The following is a 13,125-nucleotide window of genomic DNA, read 5'->3' as shown; positions in this document are numbered from 1 at the left end:
CCTGTATGTATGTGTTTACGATTCTCCATAATCTAAAGTGAACTTCAAAAACAGGAATATGAAATGATACATATGTTAAACACTTGCAGATTAAAATAAACAGATTCTAACAAATCAATTGCATGTTACAGATTAGAATTTATAGTTAACCCCATTACCTGGGTGAGTCAAGAGCTCTGACATCAGCTCCAGTGAAATTTGCGTGCATGTTGTATGATTAGAAATCCAGGTTCCAAAAGGAAAAAATAATGAAAATTGTAGAGATACCAAGAAACATGAGTATTCCCTAAGGAACAGCAAGAACCATATACTCCATTATATTTGGTAGCCAACCGCTTCTTGAAAATTTAGCAGGATTCAAAAGATGACTAAACATTTATATGGATAACAAGAATAACCTGAATTTTTATGGTAAGGAATAAAAAAACCCCAAGAGCTTTGTATGGGAAATAAAAGATCAAGCTTTTAATTCAACCTCTAAATACTGGGGATTAAGAAGGTTTTCCTGTGTGCAAATTATTCCCAAACTGTCTATTGCTGGGTTTTCTTGAACCTTCCTCTGAAGCAATTTGTACTGGCTACTGCTGGAAATACAATACTGGAATAATTGGACCAGTGGTCTGATCTGGCACACCAATTCCTATGTTCTAGAAGGTGCTCAGTGATTTAGCCTGTCTTGAAAATACAGTTGAGTTTCCGATAAGAAATGACAATTAAACATGGGCTAAATTAAGTTTACAAAATGGTGGTCCTTGTTTAGTGGGGACTTATTCCAACCAACTTCATATGGAAAAACCTCAATCTCACCATGTGCTTTGCGTTTCCCTCTTGCTTCCTTGTATAACCCCTTATCTCATAAAGATTGTCCAATAGTGTGGATTCTGTTTCAGAGTTGGCACACTGTGCTCCTTCTCTTTGCCATATATTGCTTTAACTATTTCAATTTCATTGGGAGTCTCTCTATAGTATAATGAATATTGTTTAGACCTTTTATTGGCCTCCTGTGCTTTTTGTGTGTATGTGTGTGGACACTCCTACTTCAAAATCTTTTCAAAAGGCACAAACTCTGAGTATTGGGCCCACAGTTTCCCTCTCCTGGCTTGTGCATTCCTCCTTTATCCTGGGTATTCCTATTTAATACGCTTCCAGGCTGTATTTTAATGAGACCATCCTATAAGTGACAATTTATTTTGGAAAGCAAATGCAAGAAACAAAATCAAGCAAAGCTGAAGGTTTCACTAAATCTTGTTTTAAAAGCAATGAACTGCTTAGTGAAGTCCACCACATGCTGCCACCAAAATTCTATTATAGTCAAGGCGTGCAGTTCATAAAACTGTCAAAAATGTTAAACTGAGACAGCTCCATGGGTGGCTACAGGTTAATCTAAATTGCTGACAGAAAAGAAATGAGATAGCAAGAAAAATGAATAGTCAGACATCTGCAATCATTTTAGCAAGCAGAATAATCTCTAAGGATTATGATCAATTAGATGAGAAGTAACGTTACTGTTTGTCATTTGCTACAAGTTTTTTAACATGTTGGTATAACGTACATCAAAAAGAGAACTTTGTCATATGAACAACACTAGCTGAACACAAATGGAGAACTCTCCAGCAGAAAGTAATCGTGATCATTACTGGTCTTGCAACTAGTTCATTCCCTTAGCTTCCAATTTACTGTCTTTGAGGACTGACATAAAACACATATAAACGGAGTTCACCTGAATAAATTAAACCAGCATGGAATAATCTGCAAGAATTGAATAATAATCTCAAAAGGTTGGCATTAAAACTTTCTTTCTAGTCAATTTAGAGTTGTTTTCAAATATCAGGCAGCAAGTATCCAAGTTAAAGCAAAACAAGTTGGCTTGAAAGTGTTTTAAATTCATCAGTATTATATTGGGGCAAAGAGCTGCCCCAGCCCAGGTTATAAATATGCACACATCCTTTTGGTGAAAGTATTCTATTAGTTTAATCCTGTTATTCAGTGGCAGGGTTATCTGTACTATTCAGGGAATGAACAGAGAATTTCAAAGGGTTAACATTCTCATACTCATGATCAATATTGCAATAGATAACAGAAGACAAGTGCTTTCATATATGTAATATGCTTCACTGTTGGCAAATAGGAGCTGCAGCAATGGTTCAATACAGGAGCCACAAAATTATACAAGACCTTTCGTAACCTATTGCTGGTCCCACACTGTAATTTGTGTAACAATACACTATTTTTCATTCATTTTCAACAGCAAAATCTTGCATACAATCCTACCTTCACCAGCGGAAGGGAACTATCAATCAGATTATACATCCGAACACTGGGAGATGGCAAGGCATTGCACTTACTTTTGGTGTTGGGCAGGACGCAGTGGAGAGACGAGAGGTGGCCTGGGCACGAGGAGATTCTGAAGGGGTAGTGCTGAGGGAGGCTGTGTCTCGTGGGAGCACCTGAACACCACGAGAAATGATGGAGTCTGGAATCTGAACAGGACAAGAGATGCAGTTAACAGTCCAAAATATATTGTACTTAAAAATTATTCAAAATCTTGCATCTGAATCCAAAACTACTTAAAATACCCCATCTCTCTCTGCCCAGCCTTCTTCAGAATTCTGTTCTGGTGGCAAGAATTGCACCTTTGGTAGTTCCAAAACAATCCATCAGCAAATATAAGGTCAGATTCTAACCACAGATGCACAGAACATACCACGATTTGTCTTAAAAAAATTCAGGACTGCATTCAGATACAGCACAATATAAACAAACAAATAAACAACCAATTCAATGGGGGAGGGGACTAAAAGGGTCAGGGGATTGGCAGCAAGACATGGAACTTTTTGCCTCTAGGACTAAGGTTCAAATCCAACACAAGCCAATAATGACCAAAAGATTACCACCACACAATGGTTCTTTCATGGCCTGTCTAAAAGGAGTTAGACTCCCAATCCAATTCTTAATGGACTGGTGTCCCAATCACAAAACCAGTACCACACGAAGCATTAATTGATCCCTCTGTTGACAATCTAAGAACAGAGGTCAAGAACTGAATACATATTCCTTTTTATTCCATGTAGTGAAGTTATTGTTTCTTCTAAAAAAAAATTAAGTGAATTTGGTGTGATGAAGGGTGCTGAGTTTATAGCTCTGGAACTTGAAGTCTTATATTTATCCAGAGAGAAGACAGAGCAAGGGCAGCAGCACAACAAACTTTATCTTTACCAACCCACTGCTGTGCCTTGGTCTTTTGTTTTCCATATGTCATTGTTTTCAAATAGTCTGGCCTGACATTTTTGAACTGCAATTTAAGGGCCAGATCCTTAGCTGGTGTAAATCAGTGTAGCTCCTTTGAAATAAATGGAACTATGCTGATTTATACCAGTTTATGAGCAAACCTAACTATTTAATTACGTATGCTGGGTTATGAAAGTAAATCTAGCCTTTAGTTTTCTCTTTCTAGCTCTTTTGTTCAATCCCAAGGAAAAGCGGAAACATGGTGGATTTAAGAAACAGATTTTCTTGCTTCTAAAATATTAAGTTTCAGAAAGCTTCTATCTTCCTATCACTGTAATGCGTAGATCCAACCAACCAGAGATACAAAATTGTCTATTATAATTGGACTGCCTGTTCAAATTATTCATTCACTTTTTCATGTTTTTATAATCTTGTAAGACATATAAAACATGACTTTTGAGTTCCAAAAGTCAGAGAAGTGAGTTCTAAGAGCTGTGAGGGCTGGTTCTACAAATATATTCTGTAATATATTTTCCCTATACTGTATAATGTTTTCCCTACAGCCGTTTTCAAAGTCGCACTCCATTATTTTAATCTCCTCCTTTTTCTGAGACCACTTGGCTATTTGGCCAAGTTGCCCTTATTTAGTGGTATTTACTTCCCAATCACAACTGACAGTATGGTGTAGAGTTGATCATGGAACACCAGCTACAATACATTAGAGCTTTAGAATAATATTTTTTGAATTTCTCTCCTCACTGAGAGTTTCACACTCTAATGGATCAATACAGTATCCTGTTTTCAATTTCCAAAAGAATAATCATCAGTTTCCACTAGCCAGAGTACAAGACCTATGACTAGCCAAAGGCCAACATGAAAGATGTTTCGGTGGTGGGCACAAGTGAGAACAAGGGGCAAAGCCTTGGCGAGAAGCCAGATCTCTACCTTCAGGTGCTGTGAAAGAGGTGGGCTTGTCAGGGTGCTGCAATCTGGATCCTATTCAGGCATCTTTTTAATGAGCTTCTGGCTACTAGGGGCTGCAGGGCAACCAACTAATACCCCCTTCACAGCAGTTCTTGACATAAAGGGCTTCTGAATTTGGAGGAAAAGTGGAAGCAGAGCAGGGATAGGGCAGAGAAAGAAGCAGGTAGACTGGGGACAACAAGGGGCCTGGCCAGGGTATTCTTACTGTCCTGGTGATTTTGCACCAGAAATGGAATATAGGGGCCACTGAAATGGAGGTGGAATTTGGGTAGCCTTGATGCCTGTCCTAGCCTGAACAATGGACCTTAATAGGGGAGGCATAAGCTGCCTCTTCTTAGTCCCTGCGCTGGTACATACCACACAGAAGGAATGAATTTAGCCCTAGGTGTCTGATAACTATGAAGCTTCCCTTCTCACTCCCACCCTCCACTGCTAGAAAGTAGAAGGAACTTTCTTTTCCTCACCATGTTCTTGACAGTCTGCTTGACTATCACAAGGGTAGGGAGTCCTTCATAAATGTGTTCCTCCTCTCCTTTCCTGCCTTCTGCAAAGGAATAGTTTTCTCCTACTCTGCCCTTCAACCAGCCACCTTGTGGTTGCAAGGAGTTGTTTATGGATATCTCCTCCTCTCCTAGTATCCTGGATGTTAGGTATATGAGTTTGTGTGTTTGAAGTGATGGCCCCCCAGCTGGCCAGGTTCCTTCGGTGTATCCTCTAATGATTAGCTTGAGTGCCTGTCTTTTCTGTTGCTCACAACTTTCCCAGTCAGCAGGGTAATATGGAGATAATTCTGGCCCGTTTCACTGCTGAACACAGGATTATGAATTGGTGACACTGACTGCAGCTGAATTAATTTCATTCTGCTGGCATTTGGGAAAGCTATGAGCAGCTAAAGATGCATTGGAACCCTCTGTCTACAGATTGAGAAAGATATTAATGCATCTGTTCACATTCAGAAGATTATTGTCACAGCCCATATGGCAAGAAACCTAACTAAAATACCTAATAGAACAGATTCTCTGGAAATTGATGTCTGAGGACCCACTGGTCGGGGAAAGCTTTCCCACTGCCAGAAATAAATGAAGTAGTGGGTTTTTCAAACCCTGAATTAGGATAAGGGCCAGTGGGCCCAGGAACTACCTTTCATTATCCTAAAAACCTTTTCTTAGACCTTCTTGTGTCTATAACACATGCTTTTTGGAAATACATTTTATTCTTATTAAAAATCAGATTGTCATAAATGTGCAAATAGTATATACAGTAACCATATGGACATTAAGGTGATAAGTATCAGTCATCATGGATTTGTCAAAAACAAATCATGTCAAATCAACCGGATAGCTTTCTTTGACAGGGTAACAAGCCTTTTGGATAGGAGGGAAGTGGTAGATGTGGTATATCTTGACTTTACTAAAAGCTTTACTAAAAGCGTTTGATACTGTCTCGCATGACCGTCTCATAAACAAACTAGGGAAATGCAACCTAGATGGAGCTACTATAAGGTGGGTGCAAAACTGGTTGGAAAACCATTCCCAGAGAGTTATCAGTGGTTCACAAACATGCTGGAAGGGCATAACGAGTGGGGTCCCACAGGGATCAGTTCTGGGTCCGGTTCTGTTCAATATCAATGATTTAGATAATGGCATAGAGAGTACACTTATAAAGTGTGCGGACGATACCAAGCTGGGAGGGGTTGCAAGTACTTTGGAGAATAGGATCAAAATTCAAAATGATCTGGACAAACTGGAGATATAGTCGAAGTAAATAGGATGAAATTCAATAAGAACAAATGCAAAGTATTCCACTTAGAAAGAAACAATCGGTTGCACACATATAAAATGGGAAATGACTGCCTAGGAAGGAGTACTGCGGAAAGGGATCTGCGGGTCATAGTGGACCACAAACTACGTATGAATCAACAGTGTAACACTGTTGCAAAAAAAGCTAACATAATTCTGGGACGTATTAGCAGGAGTGTTATAAGCAAGACACAAGAAGTAATTCTTCCGCTCTACTCTGCGTTGATTAGGCCTCAAATGGAGTACTGTGTCCAGTTCTGGGTGCCACATTTCAGGAAAGATGTGGACAAATTGTAGAAAGCCCAGAAAAGAGCAACAAAAATGATTAAAGGTCTAGAAAACATGACCTATGAGGGAAGATTGAAAAAATCAGGTTTGTTTAGTTTAGAAAAGAGAAGACGAGAGGGGATATGATAACCGTTTTCAAGTACATAAAAGTTTGTTACAAGGAGGAGGGAGAAAAATTGTTCTTCTTAACCTCTGAGGATAGGACGAGAAGCAATGGGCTTAAATTGCAGCAAGGGAGGTTTAGGTTGGGCATTAGGAAAAACTAATGTCAGAATGGTTAAACACTGGAATAAATTGCCTAGGGAGATTGTGGAATCTCCATCATTGGAGATTTTTAAGAGCAGGTTAGACAAACACCTGTCAGGAATGGTCTACATAATACTTAGTCCTACCATGAGTGCAGGGGACTGGACTCTCGAGGTCTCTTCCAGTTCTATGATTCTATGATTATTGAACTGATGGCCCCAAAAGTTAGAGATACACCACCTCTCTGATAGTGATACAATCTTGATAAATCAGACACATGGGATCAAAAAGTAACCAATAATTTGCTGAGGCAATGTATTGACAACAGAGGGAACAAAACACTACACAGTGTAATTACATGGAAGAAGACTGAAATGCTAAGAAAAACATTCTTAGGGATTGTCATAACTATAAAGGGAAGGGTAACAGCTCTCATGTGTACAGTACTATAAAATCCCTCCTGGCCAGAGACTCCAAAATCCTTTTACCTGTAAAGGGTTAAGAAGCTCAGGTAACCTGGCTGACACCTGACTCAAAGGACCAATAAGGGGACAAGATACTTTCAAATCTTGGGGGGGGGGAGGGGGAAGGCTTGTGTTTGTGCTCTTTGTTTTGGGGGTTATTCGCTCTTGGGACTAAGAGGGACCAGACATCAATCCAGGCTCTCCACATCTTTCTGAACAAGTCTCTCATATTTCAAACTTGTAAGTAAACAGCCAGGCAAGGCGTGTTAGTTTACCTTTGTTTTCTCAACTTGTAAATGTACCTTTTACTAGGGTGTTTACCTCTGTTTGCTGTAACTTTGAACCTAAGGCTACAGGGGGGTCCTCTGGGCTCTTTAAGTTTGATTACCCTGTAAAGTTATTTTCCATCCTGATTTTACAGAGATGATTTTTACCTTTTTCTTTAATTAAAAGCCTTCTTTTTAAGAACCTGATTGATTTTCCTTGTTTTTAGATCCAAGGGGGTTGGATCTTGATCCACCAGGAGTTGGTGGAAGGGAGGAGGGGGGATGGTTAATTTCTCCTTGTTTTAAGATCCAAGGGGTTTGGATCTGTATTCACCAGGGAATTGGTGAAGAGTCTTTCAAGGCTACCCAGGGAAGGGAATTAGCATCGAGAGTGGTGGCAGCGGACCAGATCTAAGCTGGTAGTTAAGCTTAGAAGTTTTCATGCAGGCCCCCACATTTGTACCCTAAAGTTCAAAGTGGGGAAGCAGCCTTGACAGGGATGCTTCAGGGGAATGAAAATAAACAGTTTAATAAAAGTGAATGGAAAACAAAAAAGTATTAAATTGATGACTCAGAAGCAAATGAAATATTAACACAATCATGCAAACTTTCTTCAAATGAGTAATGCTTACTCACAAGTGTAGTTTACTAAAGTCATTCCCCATGAGGGCTTTCAAGGTCAGGCCCTAAAATTACAACTATCTTTTCTTTATAATCCCACTTGTGACCCTTCTATCACTATTCTTATCAAAACAAAATCTCTCCACCTGAAATTTCTGATGTGTGAACATTTGCCAAAGGAGAATTTGGGGGAAAGTTTGAGATTAATTAAGCAACATATTTGTGAAATATGAGAGTCTGAAAAATAAAGGTATTCCAATTTTACATGTGAAATATAATGGGAAGATGTAAAATAGCAGCTACTAAAGCCATACATTTTAAAAATCAGCAAGTCTGGATAACTTGCATCCAAGAGTTTTAAAAGAGCTGGCTTCAGAGCGCGCTGATTTTCAATAAGTCTTAGAACACTGGGGAATTCCCAGAATACCGGAAAAAAACTAATGTTGTGCCAATTTTCAAAAAGGGTAAATGAGATGACCCAGGTAGTTATAGTCCTGTCAGCCTCACATTGATCCCAGACAAGATAATGGAACAGCTGGCACGGGATTTGATTAATAAAGAATTAAAGGAGAGTAACATAATTAATGCCAATCAACATGGGTTTATAGAAAACAGATCTGGTCAATCTAACGATATCTTGTTTTGCTGTGATACCAGATTTGGCTGATATAGGTAGAAATATTGATGTAATATAGTTGGACTTCTGTAAGACATTGGACTTGGTTCCACATGACATTTTGATTAAAAAACTAGAAAGTAGGGCTGCTGATTAATCGCAGTTAACTCACATGATTAACTCAAAAAAATTAACTATGATTAAAAACTATTAATCACGATTAATCGCACTGTTAAGCAAGAGAATACCAACTGAAATTTATGAAATATTTATGGATGTTTTTCTACATTTTAAAATATATTAATTTCTATTACAACACAGAATACAAAGTGTACAGTGCTCATTTTATATTATTTTTATTACAAATATTTGCAATTTAAAAATGATAAACAAAAGAAATAGTATTTTTCAATTCAGCCCATACAAGTACTGTAGTTCAATCTCTTTATCATGAAAGTGTAACTTACAAAGGTAGTTTTTTTTGTTACATAACTGCACTCAAAAACAAAACAATGTAAAACTAGAGCTTACAAGTCCATTCAGTCCTACTTCTTGTTCAGCCAATTGCTAAGACAAACAAGTTTGTTTACATTTACAGGAGATACTGCTGACTGCTTCTTATTTACAAAGTCACCTGAAAGTGAGAACAGGCGTTCGCATGGCACTTTTGTAGCCGGCGTTGCAAGGTATTTACGTGCCAGATATGCTAAACATTTATATGCCCCTTCATGCTTCGGCCACCATTCCTGAGGACATGCTTCCATGCTGATGATGCTCGTTAAAAAAATAATGCATTAATTAAATTTGTGACTGAACTTGGGGGAGAATTGTATGTCTCCTGTTCTGCTTTACCCACATTCTGCCATATATTTCATGTTATAGCAGTCTCTGATGATGACCCAGCACATGTTCATTTTAAGAACACTTTCACAGCAGATTTGACAAAACGCAAAGAAGGTACCAATGTGAGATTTCTAAGGATAGATACAGCACTCGACCCAAGGTTTAAGAATCTGAAGTGCCTTCCAAAATCTGAGAGGGATGAGGTTTGGAGCATGCTTTCAGATGTCTTAAAAGAGAAATACTCTGATGCGGAAACTACAGAACCCGAACCTCCAAAAAAGAAAATCAACCTTCTGCTGGTGGCATCTGATTCAGATGATAAAATGAACATGCGTGGGTCTGCTCTGCTTTAGACTGTTATCGAGCAGAACTCATCATCAGCATGGATGCATTTCTTCTGGAATGGTGGTTGAAGCATGAAGGGACATATGAAACTTTAGCGCATCTGGCACGTAAATATCTTGCAATGCCAGCTGCAACAGTGCCATGCGAGCGCCTGTTCTCCCTTTCAGGTGACATTGTAAACAAGACGTGGGCAGCATTATCTCCTGCAAATTGTAACCAAACTTGTTTGTCTGAGAGATTGGCTGAAGTAGAACTGAGTGGACTTGTAGGTTCTAAAGTTTTACATTGTTTTATTTTTGAATGCAGTTTTTTTTTGTACATAATTCTACATTTGTAAGTTCAACTTTCATTATAAAGAGATTGCACTACAGTACTTGTATTAGGTGAATTAAAATATACTATTTCTTTTGTTTTTTTTACAGTGCAAATATTTGTAATAAAAAATAAATATAAAGTGAGCATTCTACACTTTTGTATTCGGTGTTGTAATTGAAATCAATATATTTGAAAATGTAGAAAACATCCAAAAATATTTAAATAAATGGTATTCTATTATTATTAACAGTGCAATTAATTGCGCTTAATTTTTTTAATCACGATTAATTTTTTTAATCGCTTGACAGCCCTAGTATAAATTGTTTGGTATTCATTTAAATATTGATATATAGGCTATAAGTGTGTGTTTTTAAAGGGTCTTTGTTTTAAATTGTTTTTAAAGGGTCTTTAAATATAGAGGTGTGCAGTTATTATTTAATATTATACTGAATATTGATTAAGTGGAATAATAGAATCCAAACGGAGTTGTGACAGTCTTATGAATATTCCCCTCTGGTTCAAAGCTCAGTCTCAAAGAAACCTTAAGAGGGAAGGTTAGAGTCTGGGACGAGTCACGATAGGGATTGAAAGGCTGCCATAAGGACTTTGATATACGGAGATAAGGACATTCCCTCGCTGCATAAATCTTGTCAGTTTCTACAAAGAAAAAAAAATCAGACACAGAGCCCCCCTTCTTTATATATCCATCCCCCCACCACTCTTTCCTCTTTTGCCTCAGTCACAGACACTGGGACTGCTTCCTAGGTTTCTTCTCTAACCCCTGCACCTGCTTCAGTGACTCCATCCCCTTTCATCTCTTGAGTTCCCTCACTCCACTCTGACTCCTACCTTTAACCTTCTCAACTTTTCATTCTCCTCAGGGTTCTTCCCCTTACAACAAAAAACATACCTGGTCTCTTCCATCTTAAAAAAGTCCAGCCTTTACCCCTTATCTCCCATAAATTATTGTTTCATCCCCTTTCACCATTTAGTCTCTAAGCTACTGCTAAGACAATACTCCTTGCATGCTTTTCTATTTCAACTGCCTACATTGGCTCTCCCTTTTCCATAGCACCAAACATGAACTTCTTGTCCTAACATTTCTAGCTCTTGATAATCTAGTTCTGTCTACTTGTTCAACTTTTTATCTTATCACAAGGTAAATTCAAGTCTTTTCTCTGCCAGTGATATCAGCCATGATTGCCCATTTCTCTGAAAAGCACGTTCACACTTTCTCCCATGCTGCCTCTCACAAGTGGGAAAAGCTCCCAGAAAAATCTGAAAAATGATCACCTTATCTTTCTTTATTCCATCCTTAAAACTCACCTGTTCCATGGTGCATACAGTAAACTGCAATCCGAAAATACTTAGAGAGGTGGCAAGTTGTGATTATTGACTTGATTAGTTAAGACTTGTGCACAAAGGAGCAGTGGCACAGGAGCCAGAAAACAGAGCTGAAAACAGAGTTTGATTGGAAGTTTAGGGGAGGGGCTATGCATTGGTCTGCTTTTGTTTTCTGCGTTTGTAGGGTGTTTTTGTTTTTTTGACATGCACTTAGGAGGGAAGGCTATGACAGCTGCAGAAGTATCAATGGTAGGGTCCTGAAAAAGGGAAAAGACAATGAAGATGACTGGATGTGGCACCTGTGGGATGTACATTATTCTGGAGAGGGTACCTGAAGTCCCACTTGATAGATCTGATGGAAGAGCAGATTTGGGGTATGGAGATGCAGCTAGAAACTAGAGTTTCAAAGGGGAGTGGAGCAGATGATGGAGGGAAGGAGATAGAAGGCTGAAAGGAAAACTCAAGACTTGCAGATGCAAGCTGGACCAGAGGACTCTCAGAGCAGACTGCTGGATTAGGAAAGTGGCCAGCGGAAGCATGTGACTATGAGAACACGGCAGAGGAAAAGACTGGTTAGCGAAGGAGAAATAGAGTTAAGGAGCAGGTTTGCTGAGTTGGAAAAGGAAGGGGAAAGGAAGACAGTACCAGAACATGAGAGAGCAAAAAAGAAGAGAAGAGCAGCTAGTCTTACAAGAAGGGAGGAAGAGCCAATGGAGATAGCCAGAGTTTGGAGCCCCAGGAGGATAGAAGATGAATTGCAGAAGATTACAAATGACAACAGAAAAAAAGACTTGTAGCCAGAAAGAACAGAAGGGGGAAGGCTGGAAAATTGTACCAACAGGAAGGGGTAGGTCTACACTACTGGAGACTCCCTACTAGGAAGAACAGACAGGCCTGTCACCAGAACTGATCTGGATCACAGAAGGGTGTGCTGTCTGCTAGGATCTAAGATACAGGATGTGGACCGGAAGCTGAAGAGGCTCCTAATGGGAGCAGGTAAGAATCCACTGATTGTCCTTCACATGGGAACAAAAGACACTGCTTGATTCCTGCTGGAATGCATCAAGGAAGACTACACCACATTGGGGAAGATGCTTAAAGAAATGATCTTCAGGTGATCTTCAGTGGGATTCTACCTGTCTGTAGAGGAGAGTGAATGTGAGATAAGATTATGATGATCAACAGATGGCTCAGGCAATGGTGTAAGTGAAAGCTTTGGGATGATCAACTGCTGGGAGGCATTCATGGACAGAGAACTGTTCTTTTGTGATGGACTCCACCTGAGTAGGGAGGGAAATAGACATCTGGGATGGGAGATGGCCCATCTGATTAAAAGAGCTTTAAACATGGAAGTTGGGGGAGATGCTCATGTAATCTTTCCACCTGATTCTAATATTGAGCAGGAGGAAAATCAAATAGGAGAGGATACAGTAATGGAGAAAGGAACAATAGAAGGTAGTAAAAAGGACAACATGAGGAAAGAAAGTGTGAGTACCACTGATAGTAACTGGCAGTTAGGCAATACTGGCAGTAAAATGTACCTGAAGTAAGGAATCTGGGCAAAGCCAAGCAGAAACAACTAAGATGTCTGTACACCAATGCATGGAGCCTGGGTGTCAAAATGGAAGAACTAGAATTACTGGTGCAGGAAGTAAAATTAGGTATTAAAGGGATAATAGAAACATAGGTTTCAGAGTAGCAGCCGTGTTAGTCTGTATAATCCGCAAAAAGAACAGGAGTACTTGTGGCACCTTAGAGACTAACAA

At 39.2% G+C, this 13,125-nt stretch overlaps 1 protein-coding gene across 12 annotated transcripts in view; it reads right to left on the bottom strand.

Annotated features, from left to right (window-relative positions):
* GPHN (gephyrin) overlaps positions 1-13,125 on the bottom strand; it is a 662,403-nt gene that overhangs the window by 167,060 nt on the left and 482,218 nt on the right. For all 12 annotated transcript variants that reach the window (XM_026651346.1, XM_026651349.1, XM_026651348.1 and 9 more), the window contains one exon: positions 2,346-2,480. In XM_026651346.1, coding sequence (XP_026507131.1) covers positions 2,346-2,480 — 135 coding nt within the window. The remainder of the gene's footprint in view (positions 1-2,345; positions 2,481-13,125) is intronic.

Source organism: Terrapene carolina, unplaced genomic scaffold (assembly GCF_002925995.2).
Source record: "Terrapene carolina triunguis isolate 2854851 unplaced genomic scaffold, T_m_triunguis-2.0 Scaffold96, whole genome shotgun sequence".
Lineage (NCBI taxonomy): Eukaryota > Metazoa > Chordata > Testudines > Emydidae > Terrapene > Terrapene triunguis.
Note: the sequence above shows the minus strand (reverse complement) of the source record. Positions and strands in the feature narration are given on the sequence as shown.